Source organism: Peromyscus leucopus, chromosome 3 (genome assembly GCF_004664715.2).
Source record: "Peromyscus leucopus breed LL Stock chromosome 3, UCI_PerLeu_2.1, whole genome shotgun sequence".
Taxonomy (NCBI): domain Eukaryota; kingdom Metazoa; phylum Chordata; class Mammalia; order Rodentia; family Cricetidae; genus Peromyscus; species Peromyscus leucopus.
The window spans coordinates 82483293-82505284 of record NC_051065.1 but is presented as its reverse complement, the minus strand read 5'-3'; the positions used below and the strand labels follow the sequence as shown (position 1 = coordinate 82505284).

The window sequence follows — 21992 nt, the reverse complement described above, 5'->3', positions numbered from 1 at the left end:
CTAAAATTGTAATGGTTTATTTTAAACAGTGTGTGTGTGTGTGTGTGTGTGTGTGAGGTGTGTGTGTGTGTGTGTGTGTGTGTGTGTGTGTGTAACCTTGTAATTATGGGGAGGAGCTGAAACGAGTGAAGAATCACCCCTGCCCTGGACTGTACTTAAATCTTACCGCAAACAATATATCTATGGGACAAGAAGGGATGCTGGCCCCAACATAAGGCACAAAGAAAATAAAACAAAGAAACAAATGCCTCCTCAGCAAGTAAGCCCCTCAAGGGAAGTTCTTTGAATTCAGGAATCTCCTGATGAAGAAACAAAAGGCAACCAGAAGGACAGCTAGGACCTCCTTACCCCCCAGCCAGGTGTCCGAGACGTTCTGGAGCATGGTGACGGGGATGCAGAAGAAGACGATGAGTAGGTCGCTGAGCGCCAGGGAGCAGATGAAGATGTTGGTGACGGTGCGCATGGCTTTGCTGCGGGTCACCACGTAGACCACCAGGGCGTTGCCAAAAGAGTGCCAGGGTGAAGATGAGCAGGCCCGTGAGCAGGAGGGCCAGCCTGGCGCGTGCCGGCAGCTGCGGGTGAGCACCAGTGGCCGCAGTCCATAGCGCGCGATGAACTGTGCGCGAGTCAGGTTGTGCAGCCGCAGCAGCGCCGAGAGCTGCTCCGCGGTCAAGTTCCACGGCATGCCGGGCTCCACAACCGCGGCGTCCGCGCGCGCGTGGGGTGGCCAGGGCCGGAGAGGCGCCGGAGAGAAGCGCACCGCGGTGCGAGCCGTGCGAGGAAGCTGGCGATGACCAAGGCAAAGTCAGTGCCTGCCAGCCAAACTGTTTGCAGTTCTAAGAAAGTTCCCAGCTAGGCGCTGAGGTCCACCGAAACTGCAGAAACCTCACAGAGCCACAGGAGGCGCGGAGCCTCTTGCTCCCCAGTTTTCTAGACCCTAGCGGAGCTGAACCCCGCCCCTCCGCATACTCCACAGTCCCTGGCGGGCTGTCTCCTGAGCAAATGTACCCAGTATCCAGCATCCTTCCTTGTCAAGAGCCATCCAGCGCCTTGCTACTGAGGTTATGAGAAACTCCTTGGTTCTCCTCTTCTGCAATTACGTATGGGTCTCTACTGCCTGTGGCAAAAATAGGGTTAAGTATTTTCTTCATTGAAATAATAATTACAAAAGAGAAGTTGCAGTCATAAAAAGAGGGTCTCATTCATACACTCAGTTTTCTCTGTCATGTCTCAACTTTGTATAACACAGTACAAACCCAGACATTTTGAGTTGACAGTAAAAACCCAGAAACTTAATGTAAAACAGTTGGGCGGTCTCCAGCACTGGCCTATTACTGATAAAACTATGAAAAAACACAAACTGGTTTTTGTATGGATATAGCTTGTACTTCTATTATGGGAAGCACCAAGAAATTTGTCGAGTCTGTCATATTGTCCGGGCTAGTTTTTGTTGTTGTTGTTGTTTTGTTTTGTTTTATCAGCTTGACACAAGGTAGAGTTATTAGAGACGAGAAAACCACCGTTGAGAAAACGCTTCCATCCGTTGGCCTACACACAAATCTTGGGAGTATTGCCTTGATTAATGATGGATGTGGAAGGGCCCAGCTCTCTGTGGGCAGTGCGGCCACAGGCAGTTAATTCTGCATAGTATAAGAAAGAAGGCTGAACAAACCATGACAGAGCAAGCCAGTAAGCAGTACTCCTCCATGACCGTGTATCAGTTCCTGCCTTCAGGTTCCTGTCCTGGTTTCCTTCAGTGATGGAGTGTGACCTGAGAGCTGTAAGCTGTATAAACCCCTCTTCCTGAGTTGCTTCTGGTTGTGATGTTTTTATATATTTTGGGGATGATTCTGTACCAGTGAAATCAGAGTCACCACTTGGAGTTCTTAGCATCACAGAAAGAATTAAAGAAGAGATTCAAAAGGAATCTTGGATACTCTTGAAGTTTAAAAGAAAAGGTTTAATGCTACTGTAACACACATACCCTCCCAATCACACCTTAGCATCACTTTAAGAAATGGCCCAAAGTTGAGGAAGGATGCAACCTATTTTTGCCATGAAAACCTAGAGATCTAGTTCCTAAGCTTTTCAGTAGAAGGGGTTGGTGTCTGGTGGAGTTCTAGTCCCGACTGTCACACAAAGCCTCCAGACACGATGCTCATATGGAAGATAAGGAACTGGAGCTTCCTGCAGGCATTGCTGACTAGGGAACCAAGGGCATTTCTAACAGTGCTGCTTTGGGGTCCATGCACTAATCTGCCGATCTGGTTTCCATGTCCTGCCCTTTCCCCTCTCCCCCTAGGACCCTTAGGCCATTTAAGAAATTGGAGTGTTGATTTATCTGGTTTCTTAAAGCTGAGTGGGGTAGTTGGGTGTTGAAGTGAGGGTACCCCCTCCAGTGGGACTATATAGAGGACCCCAAAGTGCATCAGTACTTGTATCTATTACATTATTCATACATTACTTACTACAGTATGCTGGTGCCAGTCGACCAATCTGAGCCAAGTGTAAAAAACTTAGCTTTAGCTTTCTCCAAATATAACTGTCTTAAGTCTATCTTCTACAGCATTTAGAATGGGCTGTTTGTAATTTTATCTTCACCCATTAAAAAAATTCAAGACCTTTAAGAAGAAATGGAAAATCTATTGAATTTATCCCCACTTTTATTATTTCTCCTGTTCCATCTTGTTATGCCAGGAATAATTCCTACTGAAGAATTCCTTTCTTTTTAAAATTCACACACATACACACATACACAATGTACACATGCACACCCACACACGCATACACATGCACACATTCACCCACAGGGAGGTCAGAGGATAACCTTCAAAAACCAGTTCTCTCTGTGCCCCTTGTGGGGTCCGTCTGGGGCTCAGACTCAGGCCATTAGGCCTTTGCTTCTACCCAGTGAGGCATGCCGTTAGCCCTAGATAGCTCCCTTTCTTATTATTTTATTTGTGTTCAGCAGGCATTCTTTCGCTGTCTATTTTAAGAAAGCTAGAAACAAAATCACTCCATTTCTCTTTACTAAGGAATGCCTCAATTTCCCATTTGTTCCTGAAGGACATTTTTAGTGGATATTTCTGGGTTGAAAGGTTTTTGTTGTTGGGTTTTTCCCCCAGCATTTGAAAAAGGCTCTCTTACTTTCTTCTGGTTTCTGTGGTCTCTAAGGTGAGACTCTTTGTTACTTGGACTGCTTCTTCCTGCAGGTATGATATCATCTCTTACTATTATTTTAAGACTTTATTGTCCTTGGCTTTCTGATGTTTTGATGGTGTTATCAGATTTGGGGTCATAGCCTGTGTCCCAACAAGCCAGGTTCATCCACCTGTCATGGGAGGCATCTAGGCAGTGGTACCAGGTGGGCTCGCTGCATGAGATAGCTGTTTGAAACCTGGGACTTATACAGGGACGCTTGGCTCAATCTGGGAGGAGGGGACTGGACCTGCCTGGACTGAGTCTATCAGGCCAATCTCAGTCCTCGGGGTGGCCTTGATCTGGAGGTGGTGGGAATGGGGCGTGGGCTGGGGGAAGGGGATGGGGACAGGAAGGGGGGAGAACAAAGGAATCTGTGGCTGTTATTTAGACTGAATAGTATTGTAAATAAAATAAATAAAAGAAAAAATAAATAAATAAAAAAAGAAAAAAAGAAAACAATTAATGAGCCAAATAATCATGAAGAGGAGAAAAGGGAGATTTATTCAGTGGGATCCAATCTGGAAGAAGGAAAATGAGGTCACAGTTCTGTGCTCAGGATCCTGTCTCAAAAAAATCAAAATAAATACGTAAAGCAACCTAGTTCTTCTGAGGATGCAAAGCCTTTATTAGCGTGCATGTGTGGCCACTGAGGAAGTCCTCTTAGCACTTGAGCTGCAAGCTGTGAAGAGGATTTGACTGCAGTTCCCAAGCTAACCAAAAGGGGGCAGCCTGACCATCGGGAAATAGTGGCCAAGATGCATCTTCAGTTTCCTTGCCTACCTATCTTGTATATTCCCAGAGGTATCTAAGATTTCATCAGACTTTGGGAGTCTGGAGCCCAATTTTTCTCTGTTGTTTCATAAAACTCAAATTTCTATGTCTATAAAATTTTTAAAGTTTTATTAGGCTATACCCTGGTCATTAATTCATACATTGTCTATACTGTATTTTATACAATAATTGCATATTAATTGCTCATTTGTGAAAAAGCCCCAAAGCAGAAAATATTCCATATTTGACGCTTTCCAGAAAACATTTACCAGTCTCTGATACTGTCAGTATGGCAGAGTGGGTACATATCCATATCAATATCCATAGTTCAATGAGTAGGCATAAAAGGTGTGTTCTGAGAATCTAAACCAAGACAAAACCATAGATGTTTCATAAAGAAAGCAGAGTATGGATGGGCCTAGAAGGAAGACTATACTGAGGAAGAGGAAGGATACTTGTTTCCCCTAGAAGAATTAGCTCTCTCTTCTGAATTCTGACCAGCACGTAAAGAATTGGTGATGGAATTGTACCTTACCAGCTGCTTGGATATTATCAGGCTTGGAGAGTGTGGAGGATGGGCTCTTTCTTCATTATCAAAGACTGAAACAGCAGGATTCTAATTACTGGTAGAGGAATGAGACCTTAGTTCTGTCTGGTCCTAGAAAGAGATGTGACATCTTGAACTACCTGGAAGATCATTGATAGAAGAAAAAGAAAAAAAAAAAAAACTATCTATACCTGATTGCAGGAGCCCTGAGCCTTGCAAGAGGTCTCCTGTAAGAGTCAAATCAAATGGGCCTGTCAATCACCTAGACAAGACAAAGTCCCTCAGGAAAAGTTGCTTGATCTGAAGAATTTAGAAATTTTCCTATATTTGTCTAGAATATAGATTAGCACAATGTTTCATTGGGCATTATCCAGTTTCACCCACTGATGTGCTCACGTGACACCATGTGTGCTTGGCACTACATTGCAATAATTCTGCTTATCTTTGCATATACACCCTGTATTTCTTGTTTGCATAATCTGGAGGGACAGCAAAGGAGCAAGGAGCCAAGGGGAGTGCAGAATGAGACCCACAACCACCCGTTAGAGCCTCTGCCCTGTCCTGGCTAGCGTTATTCAGTACTCACCACGTTACAGACCCACCTTCTTTGGGGTGAGCCCATGGAATTTTCTGTCCCTTTATGCTCATGATGTCCTTTGTGTGTGCACATATATGCCTGGCTGTGAGATCTCGCCCTCTCTCCTATACTTGGCTTTATGTGCCTCAGATGAGCCTCGGGTCACCTGCGCCAGCTCCATTGATACTTCTGTCTTCTGCCACCTCTGTGCTAACCCAACACAGTCGCCCTTTTCCCACAGGGAGTCTGCACTCATCACATACTTGTTGAGTGAGTCTGGGTCCTGAAAGGGAACAGAATTTCCCTGTGGTCATTAGCCAGGACATGCAGGCTTGGGTTTTTTGTTTCTTTGTTGTTTTTCCTTTTTGAAGAAATGAATACTCCACATGTCTTAATAGGAAATCCTCACAGGAAAAATCCACACTACATCTGAAAAAAACTCAGCTATACTTTTTCCATGAACCTCCCTCTCCCCACCAAAATGGAACTTAGTGTATACCAGCCAATAAATTTCTGGAATAAGACAAGGTGCCCAATGCCCCATTCTGAATGAATGGAGCTCCTGAATGAGAGGAGTGTAACACAATACTTCACTGGTTTTATTTGCAGAACTTGGCTCTCACAAGTCAAGATAAGTTCAGAATTGGGCAAAGCACATTTCACATGGTTCCCAGGCTATGCTTGTAGAAGTTGGCTCCTATCAGTCAAGAAAGTTCCAGAATCGAGTAAGGTGCATAATGTACAATTCTCAGGCTCCCAGGTGGCAGAAGGATTCGTTTCTATTTTTTAAAATTTATTTACTTTTATTTCATGTGCATTGGTATTTGGCCTGCAAGTATAGCTGTGTATGGGTGTCAGATTCCCTGATACTCAGTTACAGACAGGCCTACACTGCCCTGTGGGTGCTGGGAATTGAACTCAGAACCTTTGGAAGAGCAGCCAGTGCTCTTAACCACTGAGTTATCTCTCCCGGCCACATTCGTATTTTTTACAAGACTCAGGGAGAAGTCGTCTCCATGAGCACCTTGCATTCCTTCTTTCTCTCCGAGACTGCAAAGTCCCTTTGATGCCCATTGATTCACTGTTCATAAGTGTCCTCCATAGCGAGGATTTATTTTGATTCCCAATTTTAAAAGAAAAACTGGTTAACTGGCCTGAAAAGTTGACATTTTTTTCTTGATTTCTTACCTTACTGAACAAATGATGTCAACTAAGGTAGAAGTCCCCGATGTGTACAGTTTGTCCAGGCAACGCCCACTGTGTGTTAGAGTAAACCTGCTAACTGGTATTTTAAAGTTCAGTGTGATTCTGTAGCTAGATGGGAAAACAAAAACAAAAAAGTGGTCAGATCTGCCCTATGTATAGGTTCTTATGGCCTTAAAAACTCAAATTACACCAAAATTTTTATAAAGCAAAGACAGAAAGAAATCAACAAATATCAAAAAAGAAATTAAACAATTACAGCTGTGTAGATACATTTCTGGTGAAAGGAAAATTTTGTCTTTGCCATTAAAAAATATTTTACAGGGTAAAATAAAATATGGAATTTTGTTCTACAAGTTAAGGATTACTCCAAAATGAAAGTAGGGATTAGGACAAAGTCACAAGTCAAGACAGCCAACCCCACCGCAGCCACATGGCTGAGGGCAGCAGTGGGTGCACTACAAGGAACAGATATGTGATGGAGAGGTGGGAAAGATAGAAAATGCAAACTCAGTCCCCAAAACATGACACCGAGCCACGGGATCCTCCTGGCTCTGGGTAATGACCTCATCTGCCCAAGATGAGGAAAGATTCACTTTCTGGATTGAACCTTCTCGAAGGCCCACTGTGGCCCACAATGCCACCTGAGGCCATGTTGTGGACATATGCAGTCTGTGCTGCAGCCTGAGGCCTTAGTGATGTCCTTAGGCTTTCCTGCTTCAGGGTGCCATGCTGATACGAGTGGCATGTGTAATCGTCTGAGGCCAGGTCGAAGCTTATGGCCCATGCAGCTATTGAGGGCGATGAGTGGGTCAGTTGTCCTGATATGCCCAAGGGCTGAATTGATGTCTGCAGCTGGGCTACTGCTTGAAGTCATGTTAATATCCTTGAGCGAGGGAGAGCTGGTCCTGCCCGATGGCTGGGGCTCCAATGGTTGTGTGGCAAGCTGGCTCCACCCCTTGCTGGCCCACAGCACTGTGGTACAGGCAGTGGTGTGGGTACAGAAGAGCCAACCCCACCCTGATCAGGCCATCTCACGGTTCTCATTTGATGGCTTCTGGTACAGATACAGGCAGAGAAAGATTCATTCTCCTTTAGATGGCTGGCTGCTGGGAATGTGACCATACTCAAGTGAATATATGGACAACACACATAAACAACATTTGTGTATCAGAGAGGAGTCACGAGGGAGTTGGAGGCATATATGGGAAGACTAGAAAGTGAGTGTGGTCGGCATACATGGTGTGAGATTCCCAAAATATAAATAAAAGAAATTTAAATAAAAATGTTACCTCTAATATAAATAATATCAAACAGAAATATATATACGTTTTTAAAAAAAAAAGTTTGTGGTCAGGCATGGTGGCAATTAACTCCTTTTGGTGGTGGCAATTAAACATCTGCAATCCAGAGGTAAAGGCAGGCCAATCTCTGTGAGTTTGAGGCCAGCCGATGGCTCCAATGTATAGGGCCAGAAGGACAGAGAGGAAAATTTAAGCCGTATGTGGCTAATATAGCAATGAATTTATGGGGTCGTGATCTGTATAACAATGGAATATTCAGATTAACATTCCTGCAACCTCAGAAACAAACCATAAACTAACACATGTTTCTGAGAGAAACATTAGGAGATATTATAAAGGGCAGTCACCAGCCATCCAGATTGTACAAGCACAGGGCAGAACAGCAAGGCATACAGATGTGGGTAGACAGGAAGTAACTGGCATTTGGAAGCTGCAGAGTTGGTGAGGTAGGGTTGGCTGGTGGCTTTCCCTATTTCCCTGATCTCTCTAAGGCTTTCATCTCTATATTTGGCTCCGTGTTTTTTATAAGACCATTTCGAAATTCATGTACACCACCCTGATCTACAGAGTGAGTTGCAGGGTGTTACATAGAAAAACACTGTCAAACAGGGGGAAAAAAGTGTGAAGGATGACACAAATACAAGGTTGGTGTGGATTGTAGTAAGTTTACTATTAAAAATTCCTCAGGTCGAAATGTAGTGAACTGATATTTGATTCACTAAAACAAAATTCTTTATTTACAATAATGTTTTCCTAAAATATTGATCCACCTTTAATGGTATTTGCAAAAAACAACAACAACAACAACAACAGCAACCCCTTAACATTAAACAACTGCATGATTTTGTATTTTTTCAAAATACTTATTTTTTTGTACTGAGTTTGATGGCTTTTTAACTATCAGAAAATTGAGTCTTACCAGAGTCAAGATGTATTTCAAAAGCTATTTGCAGACTGGAGAGATGGCTCAGCAGTTAAGAGCACTTACAGGAAGCTCACAACCTTCTGTAACTGAAGTACAAAGGGATACTCTTCTACCCCTGTGGGCACTAGGCATGCATTTGGTGTACATACATATTTGAAGGCAAAGCATAATACATAGAAAATTTAAAAAAAAATTTAATCTTGTTTCAAAAAAGCCACTTGTTTTTGTCAAGCTTTTGCTAAATGCTATAAAGTGGATTAAAAGCCACAGTTTCTTCTTCAGGACTAGAGAATCTGGCCTTCTGGATGTTCAGCCATCATGCTTAGAGGTCAAAGCAGTTCTGAAGACAAAGAGGCTAAAAAAGAACAACCAGTATCTTGAAGCCATGTGGTCTGTATGACCCTGAACAAAACTGGTAGGCAAAAAAACATAAAAGAGTACAGAAGGCGTTATGCATAATCCCTAAATTCCAGGCACATACATGATCTTGAACTCCCAATAGTAGCCAGTAGCCACAGCATGAAGTAGTTGGTAATAATACAAATACAAACAAATAAATAATAAATAAACTGGTCTATATTTTAAAGGGACTCTGTAGTGGTTTAAATGAGAATGATACCATAGGCTCATATACTTGAATGCTTAGTCCCTAGTTGGTGGAATTGTTTGAGAAGGATTAGGAGATGTGGCCTTGTTGGAGTGAGTGTGACACTGATGTCAGGCTTTGATGTTTCTGAAGCCCACACCATTTCCAGTTATATCTTTCTCCCTGGATCAGGGTGTAAGCTCTCAGCTACTGCTTCAGTGCCATGCCATGCCTGCCTGTCTACTGCCATGCTCCTGACATGATGATCATGGGCTCTAACTAATCCTCTGAAGCTAAGTCCCAATAAACTCTTCCTCCTATAATTGCCTTGATCTTGGCATCTACATAGCAATTGGAAAGTAACTGACAAAATCTAAACACTATGCCAGTTACTGTAGAATTAAAAAAAAGAAAAGAAACAGCTAATGGATTTCTACAGTGTTTAGCCATATTTGTGGTATCTTAGCTAGCACTCCAAAAAAGTCCAGAATCAGATTCCCAGCCCAATCAGCACTTCAAAATGTATCCTTCAGCCTATTTAAATGAAATCTTACCAATTCTTGTACCATAAAGTAACTCTAAGAACTAAAACATGATTACACTAGTTTTGTTGTTGTTTTCACTACTGAAGCTATTCTGGCTGCACTTCATATCCTTCATTTTTGCCTCCAAGGAGCTCATCAAAGTGATAATGGTCCTTCCTTGATTTTCCAGATAACTCATGCTGCAGCAAAATCTCTGAGAATAAGATATTATCTTCATTTCTTTTGGAAATCTCAGTCCTTCTGAGAGATGAAATATGCTAATCAGACCTAAATGTAATTCAATATGTATGAAATGCCCAAAGAAGTAAAAAATGGTAAGATGTATGATTTTTATCTTCTTAAAAAATGCATATGTCATATGTAACTTGAAAATATTCTCCAATTATCACTATTGTAGGAAAGGTAATAAATATCTATCAATATGTGGTGATTGACAAATTCAGATATACAAAATAAATAATCTAAACAAATGTCTTCAGAACAGTCTTCAAATCTTTGGAGTGACACCCCAAGAAGCCCTGTCTTTGCTTGAGCTAGTGACAAGGACAGTGTGGAAGCCGAGAAATAGATTCTTGAACATCATCATGTAATCATTACATCCAAACTGGTCTGATCTAAAATGTGAAGACTGTGGGCATGAACACAAAAGGAGACTACCAAAGCCCTGTGAAAAATGAACTTTTCCTAATATATCTTTTAATAGCTTTACTGTTCCTTAATCTCTGATGATACCAACAGTATCCCAAATCCATCCTTTGTCTACTTTTCTTTCTTCAATTTTCTAGGTGATCTGTATAGGAATGACACCTCAACCCTACTACAACATAACCTAAAATGAGAATTGCAAATACCTCAACTGAAATGATACCACTAGAATATATATATATATATATATATATATATATATATATATATATAGCCAGTGAAATAATTCCAAATGTGCAAGTCCCAATGCAGAGATACAAGAAACCAGAAAACATAAAATACCTGTTCCACAGAAATTGATTCCAATGAGAGCAGCTTAGATGAAATCCCAGAGAAAGAATTTAAAGGAGTATTATAAGAATATTTAATTGAGCCGGGCGGTGGTGGCGCACGCCTTTAATCCCAGCACTTGGGAGGCAGAGCCAGGTGGATCTCTGTGAGTTCGAGGCCAGCCTAGGCTACCAAGTGAGCTCCAGGAAAGGCGCAAAGCTACGCAGAGAAACCCTGTCTCAAAAAAACCAAAAAAAAAAAAAAAAAAGAATATTTAATTGAAATAAAAATGGATACAAATAAACACCAAGAAAGAGAAAAGAATTCAATAAAAGAGAAATACCGAGTGGAAGAAAAGGGAGGTTTTACCATTTGCATCTTACAGATGAAAAGGTAAGATACAGAGTTCAACTGGAATTTACTTCACGTCACATGGGAAAGGGCAGGTAATTCATTCTTTAAGATTCCAGCCCACATTGTCTTGATTACTAACTTAGAAAGTATTTAAAAAGCACAAAAGGACAAAACAAGAGAAAAAGCCAAGCAGATAATTCCACCTATAAACCTAGATTATGGGAAGCTATAGCAACTGAGCAACAGAATTTTCCTGGAATGACACAACACACAGTCAACTGTCCTGCAAACAGGGAGCCCATAACAGACCAATGTTGTAGAATACTATTTTAAGATGTGTTACATTTGTTCATGCTGTGGAACATTTGTTTTAATGATATAAAGATGTATTTCATTCTTTTATGTTGCATTTGTTTAACTCTGTGAAGCTGTGTTACTTTGCCTGTCTATAACGTCTGATGGTCTAACAAAGAACTGAACAACTGATAGCGAGGCAGGAGAAAGGAAAGGCGGGGCTGGCAGGCAGAGAGAATAAATAGAATCTGGGAGGGAAGAAAAAGAAAGAGCAAGAGAACAAGAAGAGTAGGATGCTAGGGACCAGCCATACAGCCAGCCATGGATTAAGAGTGAAAGTAAGATATACAGAAGTAAGGAAAGAAAAAGCCCAGAGGCAAAGGGTAGATGGGATCATTAAAGTTAAGAAAAGCTAGCAAGAAACAAGCCAAGCTAAGTCCAGGCATTTATAATTAAGACTAAGTCTCAGTGTATGACTTATTTGGGACCTGAGTGGAGGGCCCCAAAGAGAAAAAAAGCCAAAAGAGTAAAAAGCAAAAACACCAACACGATTTTCCTAATGTACAATTTTGTGAATCAGTAAGTTTTTTACTGTGACTACTAACAGAAGTATGGGTGCAAGGTTACAGGGATAAGTCAAAAGCAGGTTCATCACCAGAAAGCCCACCCCAACACAGGTGAGGACACCTGAAAACTGTAGCCTTGGAGGTATATACATAGCTTGCAGGAAGCTCAACAGTCCCGACATCTCTTACTTCCTGAAGTTCAGTTGGTCAGAGTCTCCACTCCAAGCAACAATTATATATATATATATATATATATATATATATATATATGTGTGTGTGTGTGTGTGTGTGTGTGTGTGTGTGTGTGTGTATTAATACATATATAGACACATTGTTGGTAGGAGCCTTTGAGAATCTTCCAAGTTTTTCTTCTCCTGTATACATGACTTTTCTTTTGTTTACCTCCTGAGGCTAGCAGAGCCTCTCCTTTCCTCCCAGAGGAAGTTTCAGTTTGGAGGGAGTATTACTAATTGGAGGAACACACCACACAACAGCTCACAACTTCTGATGAAGAATCAAGATCAAATGGGAAATATAAAGAAACAATGCAGACCTCACTATATGAAAACTAAAGAGACAAAATGACATGCCAGAAGAGGCCAACAGTTTTCTAGCTCTGACCCCTGGAAGGCATTGACCTTGCTAGTTTTTGTATAAGAAACTGTGAATTTATAATGGGAGTGAGCATTGTGTATCAGTCATTTCTAAAAGCAAATGTGCCATGTTGTAAGCTGATGGCCTAATTCAAATCATGCTTCTGAAAAATCATTCCTATGGGGAGTCAGAACAAGATAAAGTCGGTGCAGCAGCCACTTCCCTGTCACAGTGAGCAAATACCCGACAAGAAGCAAGAAGGAAAGAAGAAGAGTTTCCTTGGGAAGATTCAGTCCATCTTGGTGGTGGGAGTCTGAGGTGGATGGTCAGTTGCATATACAGTTAGGAAGCAGAGAATAGTCAGGAAATGGGGCCAGGCTGTAAGACATCCATGCCCTACCTACAGTAAAACTCCACCTTCTAAAGGTTCCACAACTGCCTAAAGAATTGTCACCAGCTAGAGATCAAAATACATGAGCCTGAGGGAGACATTTCACTTTCAAAGCAGGTACGCTGCTTTCTGATGATTTGACACAATTAGAAAATATGTAACCATTCACATCTCATAAACTACTAGCCCTGAATATAAATTGTCTTTGCCAGGTTTGAGCACAAGAGTTGTGGAGCAAATGTTCTATCTGGATAAGTAAGCTCTGCTGATGAGTAAAAAGAGATCCTTGGATTCTGGACAAGATATGTTCAGCAGTGAGTAATCTGTCACAGAATTAAACGGTTAAGCTGAGTTGGCCTACTGTGTAAGCAAACTCCTTGATGCTACATGGAGATGGAAATAGGTTGTGCAACTATAAAGCATAAGGAAAAATTATCCAACACAATTGAAGAGCTAGTTCTGAAAATCTTCTGGCAACCAGAAGTCCAGGAAAACTAAATGTGTGCAAACTGGCAAAGTCCCAATTTCCCCAAAAGGAAAATGTGGATTTTAAAACCATGCCTTTGACAGGGGGATCAGGATCTGTCCCTGGTCTATGGGCAGGCTTCAAGAACCTGGTGCCTGTGCTGTGACACCTTGCACAGCTTGGTGCAGTGGGAAGGGGCTTGGACCTGCCTAGGCTCAGTGTGCTGGGCTCTGCTGACTCGCCTTGGGAGACATTGATTTGGGGATGTGGGGATGCGGGGTAGCTTGGGAAAGAGGGCTGGGGGATGGAAGGAGGGAGAGGGGGGATCTGTGGATAGTATGTGGAGTGAGTAGAAAATTTCTTAAAGAAAAATAAAATAAAACCACGTCTTTGAGAGCAATTCTAATAAATTGATCTATCACATTAACTAAAGAACTAAGTGACATTTTCCCCAGAAATAGATATTTGCTTCCCCCATCTCTCTCCCTCCATTAGTGTTCACATCACTTTGCAATATATGAAAACTAGGCAGTAAGGATGAAGCTTCTATGTCAATAGCAGCTTGATTTCTCCATGTTCTGTTACTCAAGAATGAGATATGTCTATCAGTAGGGTTTTACTGTCATGTTCTGGAGGGCAACCAAGATTATTGGCAATGATTTCTAATATTTGGAGACCAGTGGGATTTTATTTGCCAATAAATCCAAAAGAAGCAATGCATTCCCTCAGACTGGTCCTTTTATTTGTTAATCTCTGGTGTCTAATAGGGGCATTATTGCTCTACTATTGGGCAACTCTGCTTTTAATTTTTTGTATGTATATAGACATATTCTAGGAAGCTTCTTCAGTAGTAGATTTCCATATAACTTTTTTGAAAAGTCTTCATGCAGAGGGCACAGGGTCCTTATACACAAGGATGAGCACTGGGGAAAACAGAAATGTTAAACACACAAAGTTGTCTCTTCAACAAAAGAGATGTATAAGCTGTTTTCCACCCAGAAGGCTAGAAATGGATGTAGTTAATAGCCTGGTGACCTGTGCTATCTGTAGGGCCAGGCAACAACTGAGTTCCCCAGACGTTCATGTATATCCCAGATTCTTCCATCCTAGATCTTTATCTTGAGCATTGTTTCTCAGTCAGTAGAACCCATGTTTATGGGAGATGTAATGTACTTGACAAATGGAACAGAGCCTATGACCTCTACACTATCTGGAGAGCCAAGCCACTCCTGCCTCCCATAGACTTTTATGTTTAGTCTTAGTCATTCTCCCTAGACCTTTACCTTGAGCATCGTTTCTCAGTAAATAGAAGCCATTTTTTGGAAGAGGTCATATGTACTTTATGAAAAAAGTTTCAGTGTAAACATGTCTCAAACTTTGTTGTACAAACAGTATTGAGTTATCATCAGGAAACTTTTCCCTAAAATTGTGCTGTGCTTAAATATGCCTAAAATAAACCACCTGGTGTCATACTCTGGAAATTTGAACCAACTCCAGCTACTGAGTTGTGTTGAACTGGATTTCCTTCTTGCCTCATGCAGGTCAACACTCTGCTGGCCCTGGTATTTGCAGAGACCCCCTTCCCCCATATCCTCAGTTCTATTTATCCTTCCCAGTTTCCCTCTTCTCCCCAGCCCTCCCCTTCCTCACCACAATTTATTTCTCCCTTTTAATACCTTATACCAGTGCATTCTATCTCTGGTCTTGTTAAAGCCCCTCCCAGTGGACCTTTAGTAATTTCCTGTCTTCCATGGATATTCCCAAACTATGGCACATGGAATGTTATATGTTAGGAATAAAAGGATAGAGTGATAATTCTGGGTGGCAGAGCCGCTTTCGCTTTCTTGTGACATAAGGAAGCCTGAATATTCCCAAGTCTAAGGTTGCCAAGCTCAAAGGCTCATTAGAATCAGTCCATCAATGTCCAATCTCTCCTGCTACATTTGAATTTTATGTAAAATGAACCAGGTGAAGCTCCAGTTTGCAGCCACAGCCTAAAGAATGAATATTGGTTAGAAAACAACCTTGACAAAGCCACAAGGAGGAGAGACACATGGCAAAGTGAATAATGAGCCTGCATTGAAGGCTCATCAGTGATCCTGAAAAGGATGAGGAATGCAGTGTACATGGGAAGTGATGTTCTGTGATGTTGGTGCCCTAAGAATTATTGTACGCCTGCAGATTTGATCTTTAACTTTTTTTTTAGTGTGTAAGTATGGGCTTGAGCAAGACATAGGCAGGACAAATAGAGGTCAGGGTCATGAGTCAGTTCTGTTCTTCTACTGTAAGTTTGAGGCTCTGGGCATTAAAATAAAGGTTGTTATGTTTTTTTCTGAATGTTCTTTACCCACTGAGCCATTTCAACTGCCAAAATTTTCTCTTTTTAAATAAGGTGCTTGTATGATTTACTAATGGGACCTGACCCCTTGAATAAAGAATTCAACTGTATCTATTGCCCCCAGAAAAGCATGGAAAATAACTGAAAGAATGTGATATAGCTCAGTAAAAACAAAATTCTACATGGATATAAATATTTTATTACAAATTCTAGCTTAGGTGGAGAGAAGGCTACCAAACCTCAGACTGAAAAGTCCCATGTAGTGGATCTGGATAGAGAACACCAACAGGTAGAAATACTCCAGAATCTCAAAATAGACAAAATCAGAACAACAAATCACAGTAGAAACAATAACGTAAAAACCATCCAGAAAGTCTCAGAAGATCACAGCAGCCTGGCAATGAGAGCAGGGCCATGAAATAATGGCCATCATGGCAAAAGAAGCAGGGACATGAAAATGTCTTCCATGGCAATAGGCCTATACAGGGCCATGAACTAATGGATATTATAGCAATAGGAGCAGGGCCATGAATAAATAATTACCATGGAGCTCAGGCAGCAGGTGACAAGTCTAAACTGGAAGCTAAAATTAGGGACTTGAATGACAGAATCCAATTGGACTTAAGAGACTAGGAAAGGGCCGTTGTCTTGGCTTTGGGCTATGGGAGACTCTTGACTATGAAGCTAAGTGTAATGCAAATGGAAAGAGAAGACAAGTTCTTAAGGCTAAAATAGAAAGTATAGCGAAGAACCGAGTTAACAGACCATTTGAGAGTAGGCCAAAGGACAAGGAATAATCAAGAATGACATAGGACATGTGTGGTTACAGCAGCTCAGTAGCACCAGCTGAGGGGCTTCACAGGGGGTCTCACATTAGGGAGCCAGCCAGGGGCTCACAAGGCACTGAGGATAAGCATGTCACATGTGGATGTAGCTCTCTCAGTCCCTGCACCGATGTCTTGTGATTTTACAGTGATGAGAAAGCAAGCCCCATTTAGATGAGACAGTGCTTGGAGCTCTCGGGCTGGCAGTATGTGTACTGTCTTCCCAGGATCTCAGGCAGTGCAGTAAGCGAGGTTCATCAGCTCCGTAATCTAAAGAATTGACAACCCCTTCTCTACAGTGTGCTAACCAGTGACATCTGACAGGCATGTTAAATACAATGTTGTGAACTTATAATGGACTTATAGGAACTTAGCATCTTCCTGAAATGAAGATCCCAAATAGAAAGGGCAGTCAGAGGCTCCACTTCTTAAGTCTACAAGCTAAGAGAGGCCCTTTCTTCTTCATTCCACACATCAGGTTTTAAAAAGCCAGTTCTCCTCTCAGTGTCTCAAGGCCAGTGGTCAAGGAAACTAATCGGAGGCCCATGGAGAATTTCGGAAAGGTAATTTTCAATTAGTGTATGATAAAGAAGTTGGTAGCATAAAAGAGATTTCCTAGGAAGCAGTTTTAGATTCCTATGACCCTGAGACTGTAGGTGAGAAATAAAGAGGTTTATTCACAGGGAAGAACAACTTATAAATGGCATCAGACCAAGCAGTTTCTGATCAGAGCTGGCTTGTGTCAGGTGGCTTTTCTTCCCCACTGCTCATTTCCATATCAGAAGCATTTGGAAGTGAACCTTTGATGTAGGTACTTCAGGAGTGCCTGCTGTCACCATGGCCACAACCACTCTCTGGAGTGGAAGAATGGAGGGGCAATGATAGGACTTCACAGCCAAACTGATGGAGCAAAAATGTCATGGCTGTCACTTAAAATGTGTGCCACTTTAACCAAGCTAATTTCTGTGCCTTCTTTTTGGCAGCTCTAACATGGAGATGGCAATAGTACATAAAAATAACTGGAATATTGGTATTCAAATATTAATTATAATATAAAAAGTAGATAATATTGATATAATTTATGACAATAGGAGATGTTGCCTAAGATATAGCAGAAACATGGTGAGTATTACTTATTATTATAAGTATTATTTAATTATATTATCATTTAACAATCTCTTAGTGTTTAGTACTTCTCAATTTCAGCTACATGTTAGACTCACCAGGGAAATGTTAATGCATATGGAATCTGAACCCCACCCTCTGAGATACTAATGTACCCGATTTGGATGAGTGTGGACATCAGGTTTCCCCTGATGACTCATGGGTAATCAAGCTTGAGAATCACTTATGCAAACAATGAATCACTTCATTTTAGTAATAAAGGGATATCTAAACAGGCAATTGAATAATGAAATCATAAATGAGTTTAATCTGCTCACTAATGATCCCTAAACAAACCAGATATACCATCACTTGGGAGAAATCAGCTTTGTGGCTTCAATTTAGATGTGATAGAATTGAATCCATAATGCTTCTTTAATGGATTGTCATCCTATGGGAATCACCACAAAATTGTGTAAGCTAATAAATCATGGCCAATGCATTGGAACGAGGGATCTGTTGGATAGATACTTTGTTAAAGAAACCACAATGGGGCAAGTCTACTCTATTCAGAATGGTGTGCATACTCATGAGAAGATTGTGATCATAAGCTGTTATCATTCCCCTTGGTTTGCTTATCAGAGGGTAACACATAATTGCTGATATCCCTAGGATAGCATAGCCTGCACACTATTAGCTTAACCAGAAATTCTGCCCCACTACCATTTCTGAGACACTGCCACAAAAACAGTTATTAATGCTACTTTTTCCAGAAAATGCTGAATGTCATGAAACAAGAAGTCTGTCTTCAATTTGGAGTCTAAATAACAAATAGTTCTATTCTCCAATGGAAAAAAAATGCTTTGCCCATTACCACAGCTGAGTCTGATTACAGAGAGACCACCACCACCAAACAGCCCTGAAACAATGTTCCATGGAGAACCCCACAGCAGGACAGTCCCTGAGTTCAGCAAGGCAGATAACCAAATCTTTTGCAGTGTTGAAACAACTTTTTGTCAAGAAATTGTAAACTGCTTAAAGTCCAGGTGTGGGACAATGAGCAAGAAAGATTTCTATGATTTGTTTTCATAAGCCTGAAGAGAGGTATACTACTGCATTCACCAGACACAAGGGAAGAATCCTTTGTCTTCCTCATTATAGGACTGAACCAAGGTTCTTCTACACATAGAGCACGTTAAAGTGCTTTCTCTCCAAGTCCGTTTGAATGTTTAAACAAATCCAGACTTGAAAATCAATACTTTTCCAACTGCTGTAGAATGCTTTTTCATTTTTAAATTAATTTTCAGGTTAGCACACAGAGTAGTGGGTTTCAGCATAGCATCGTCATACATACTAAAACTGCCTTGAGATACCATCCCACTCCAATCAGAATGACTGTCATCAAGAAACCAAATGACAACAAAGGCTGGTGAGGATGTGGGAGTAGAGCAATCCATGTTCACTGTGAGGATGAATGTAAACTGGTACACCCTCTATGGAAATCAGCATGGAAGTTCCTCATTAAAAAAAAAAAAGAAGAATATCTCTATGGTCCACCTGTGCTACTATTGACAATATACCACACAAACACTTGAACATCCATATTCACATGAGCCAGGAAATAAAACCAGCTAGATAGTCATCAACAGATAAATGGACAATAAAAAGTGTGTGTGTATGTGTGTGTGTGTGTGTGTGTGTGTGTGTGTGTGTGTGTGTGTTTTATGAGTAGGTAAAGGTAAATAAAATCAGGACATTTGCAAGAAAATGGATAGAACTGAAGATCATAATGTCAAGTGGAAGAAGTTGGATTCAGAAGAACAAATACATTGTTTTCTTATATGTGGAACCTAGATTTTAAATTGGGCATAGATATACTTGTATTTATAAGTGCATGATGTGTGTGTGTGTGTGTGTGTGTGTGTGTGTGTGAGAGAGAGAGAGAGAGAGAGAGAGAGAGAGAGAGAGAGAGAGAGAGAGAGAGAGAGAGAGATGCAATTAGAAAGGAGATTGTGAGAAAGGGGAAGAGGATTTTAAGGGAGATAGAAAATAAAGAGCAATGGAATGCATGTGATCAGAAATGCTTTTTAAATATTCTTCACAGCATCTCCAATTTGATATTCCCTCTGTCTTGGATACAGCTGGCCATGCATGGGCCAGGATGTCCTGACTGGTGAACAGCAAAGCCTTGTACAGCAGCAGCACAGGTTCTAGGTGACAGGAGCAATGGACACCTTCCTATTTGTGTCTCTACATTTTCATCCCTTTCAGTGTGACAATACACCGTGAACATCCAAGTCAGCACAGGAGCCAAGATTTCTATGCCTCTTTTCAGAAGAGTGCTCAGCCAGGAGACCCAACCCAGCTCACAACCACCTATGACTCCAGATCCAGAAAATGTCCTCTTCTGCCTATGAAGGGCCCAGACATGCATGTGGTGTATATCATACACGAAGGCAAAGCATCCATACATATAAAATTGTGTGTATTTCACATTTACCATTTATCAGTATTTTAAATTTCTATAGATGCTGAACCATATAATCCCTTATGTACTATTTTATAGTGTTTGAATCATTTTTATTTATATTTATTTTTGATTGACACGTACTTATATGTATTTATGAAGTAAAATGTGATATTTTGGTTCATGTATATATTAGGTATGATAATCAACCATCTTACACTTTCATCATTTTTTCATGGAAAATATATTCAAATTTCTGGTTTTGCCTTTATAACTATTCAGTAAGAATACACTCAGGTATTCTCCACATTATGATGCCAAGGGTTTTTTTTTTTAACTTTTATTAATTAAAAGTTTCACTTGTTTTACATCCTGACTACAGTTTCTCCTCCCTCCTCTCCTCACAGTCCCTCCCCTCTGCCCCACCTCCAATCCACTCCTCCTCCATTTCTGTTCAGAAAGGGGCAGGCCTCCCCTGGGTGTCAACAAAGCATGGCATATCAAGTTGAGGTAGGACTAAGTTCCTCCCTTTGTATTAAGGTTGGATGAAGCAACTCAGTTTGGGGAATAGGTTTCCAAAAGCCAACTCAAGTGTCAGGGACAGGCCCTGATCCCACTGCTAAGAGTCCCACAAACTAACAAGCTACACAACTGTCACCCACATGCAGAGGGTCTAGGTCAGTCCCATGCAGGCTTCCCGACTGTTGGTCCAGAGTCTATGAGCTCCTGTGAGCCCAGGTCAGGTGTTTCTGTGGGTTCCCTTGTGGTGACCTTGACACCACTGACTCCTATAATCCTTCCTCCCTCTCTTCGATGGGATTCCTAGAGCTCAGCTCAGTGCTTGGCTGAGAATCTCTGCATCTGCTTCCATCAGTTACTGGATGAAGGCTCTCCGATGACAAGTAGGGTAGTCACCAATCTGATTACTGGGTAATCCATTTCAGGCACCGCTCCACTACTGCTAGGAGTCTTAGCTAGGGTCATCCTTGTGAATTCCTGGGAGTTTCCCTGGCACCAGGTTTCTCCCTGTCCCCAAAATGCTCCCCTCATCAAGACATCTTTTTCACTACCCTCCCCCTCTGTCCAGCCCCCAGCCTGCCCAACCCCATTCCTCATGTTCTCCCCAAACCCAGTCTACTCCAGAGATCTCTTCTATTTCCCTTACCAGGGAAATCCATGTGTCCTTCTTTGGGCCTTCCTTGTTACCTACCCACAGTATTTTTTTTTAATAGTACAAAGTTCAGTCTTGCTGAGAAACTGACAGGGTGTTTCATCTCTCAGACCCACTTTCTCCTCAGCACAAAAGGGAATTGTAACGGTATCTACTTCATATATTTTCAGTTCTTTTCCTTTTTTTAATTTAATTTTATTTTACAATACAATTCAGTTCTACATATCAGCCACAGATTCCCTTGTTCTCCCCCCTCCTACCCCCTCCCCTTCCCCCAGCCTACCTCCCATTTCCACCTCCTCCAGGGCAAAGCCTCCCCCAAGGACTAAGATCAACCTGGTAGACTCAGTTCAGGCAGGTCCAGTCCCCTCCTCCCAGACTGAGCCAAGCGACCCTGCATAAGCCCCAGGTTTCAAACAGCCAACCATTTTCAGTTCTTTCAAATACCCTTTCTATAATACCTGACATGGCTATATTTTAAATTTAAATTAAAATTTTCTCTTTTTTGAGTGTGTCTTCTCTTCTGTTCTCTTATAAAGAAATTTATCATTGAATTTAGGGCCCATATGGATAATCCAGGATATTATCATCCTGGAAATTTGAACTTGATAAAATCTTCATTTTCCAAATAAAGTCATATTCACAGGTTCCAGGTGCTAAGATAAGGAAGGACATACATCTTTTAAGGGTCACCATTCAACCCACAACACAACCATTTGGGCTCTACTTCCAATATTCCCAATCCCATCATTCACAGCCCCAGTTCAGTCCAAGTCATCATGGTCCCTC

General features: G+C 41.4%; 1 protein-coding gene and 1 pseudogene across 1 annotated transcript in view; one reads left to right on the top strand and one right to left on the bottom strand.

Moving 5' to 3' along the window:
• Positions 1-685, bottom strand: part of LOC114700909 (pyroglutamylated RF-amide peptide receptor-like) — a 58810-nt gene extending 58125 nt beyond the window's left edge. The window contains 3 exon segments of the mRNA XM_028880750.2: positions 349-508; positions 510-580; positions 583-685. Of these exon segments, the coding sequence (XP_028736583.1) occupies positions 349-508; positions 510-580; positions 583-685 (334 nt within the window).
• Positions 684-21992, top strand: part of LOC114700905 — a 70004-nt pseudogene continuing 48695 nt past the window's right edge.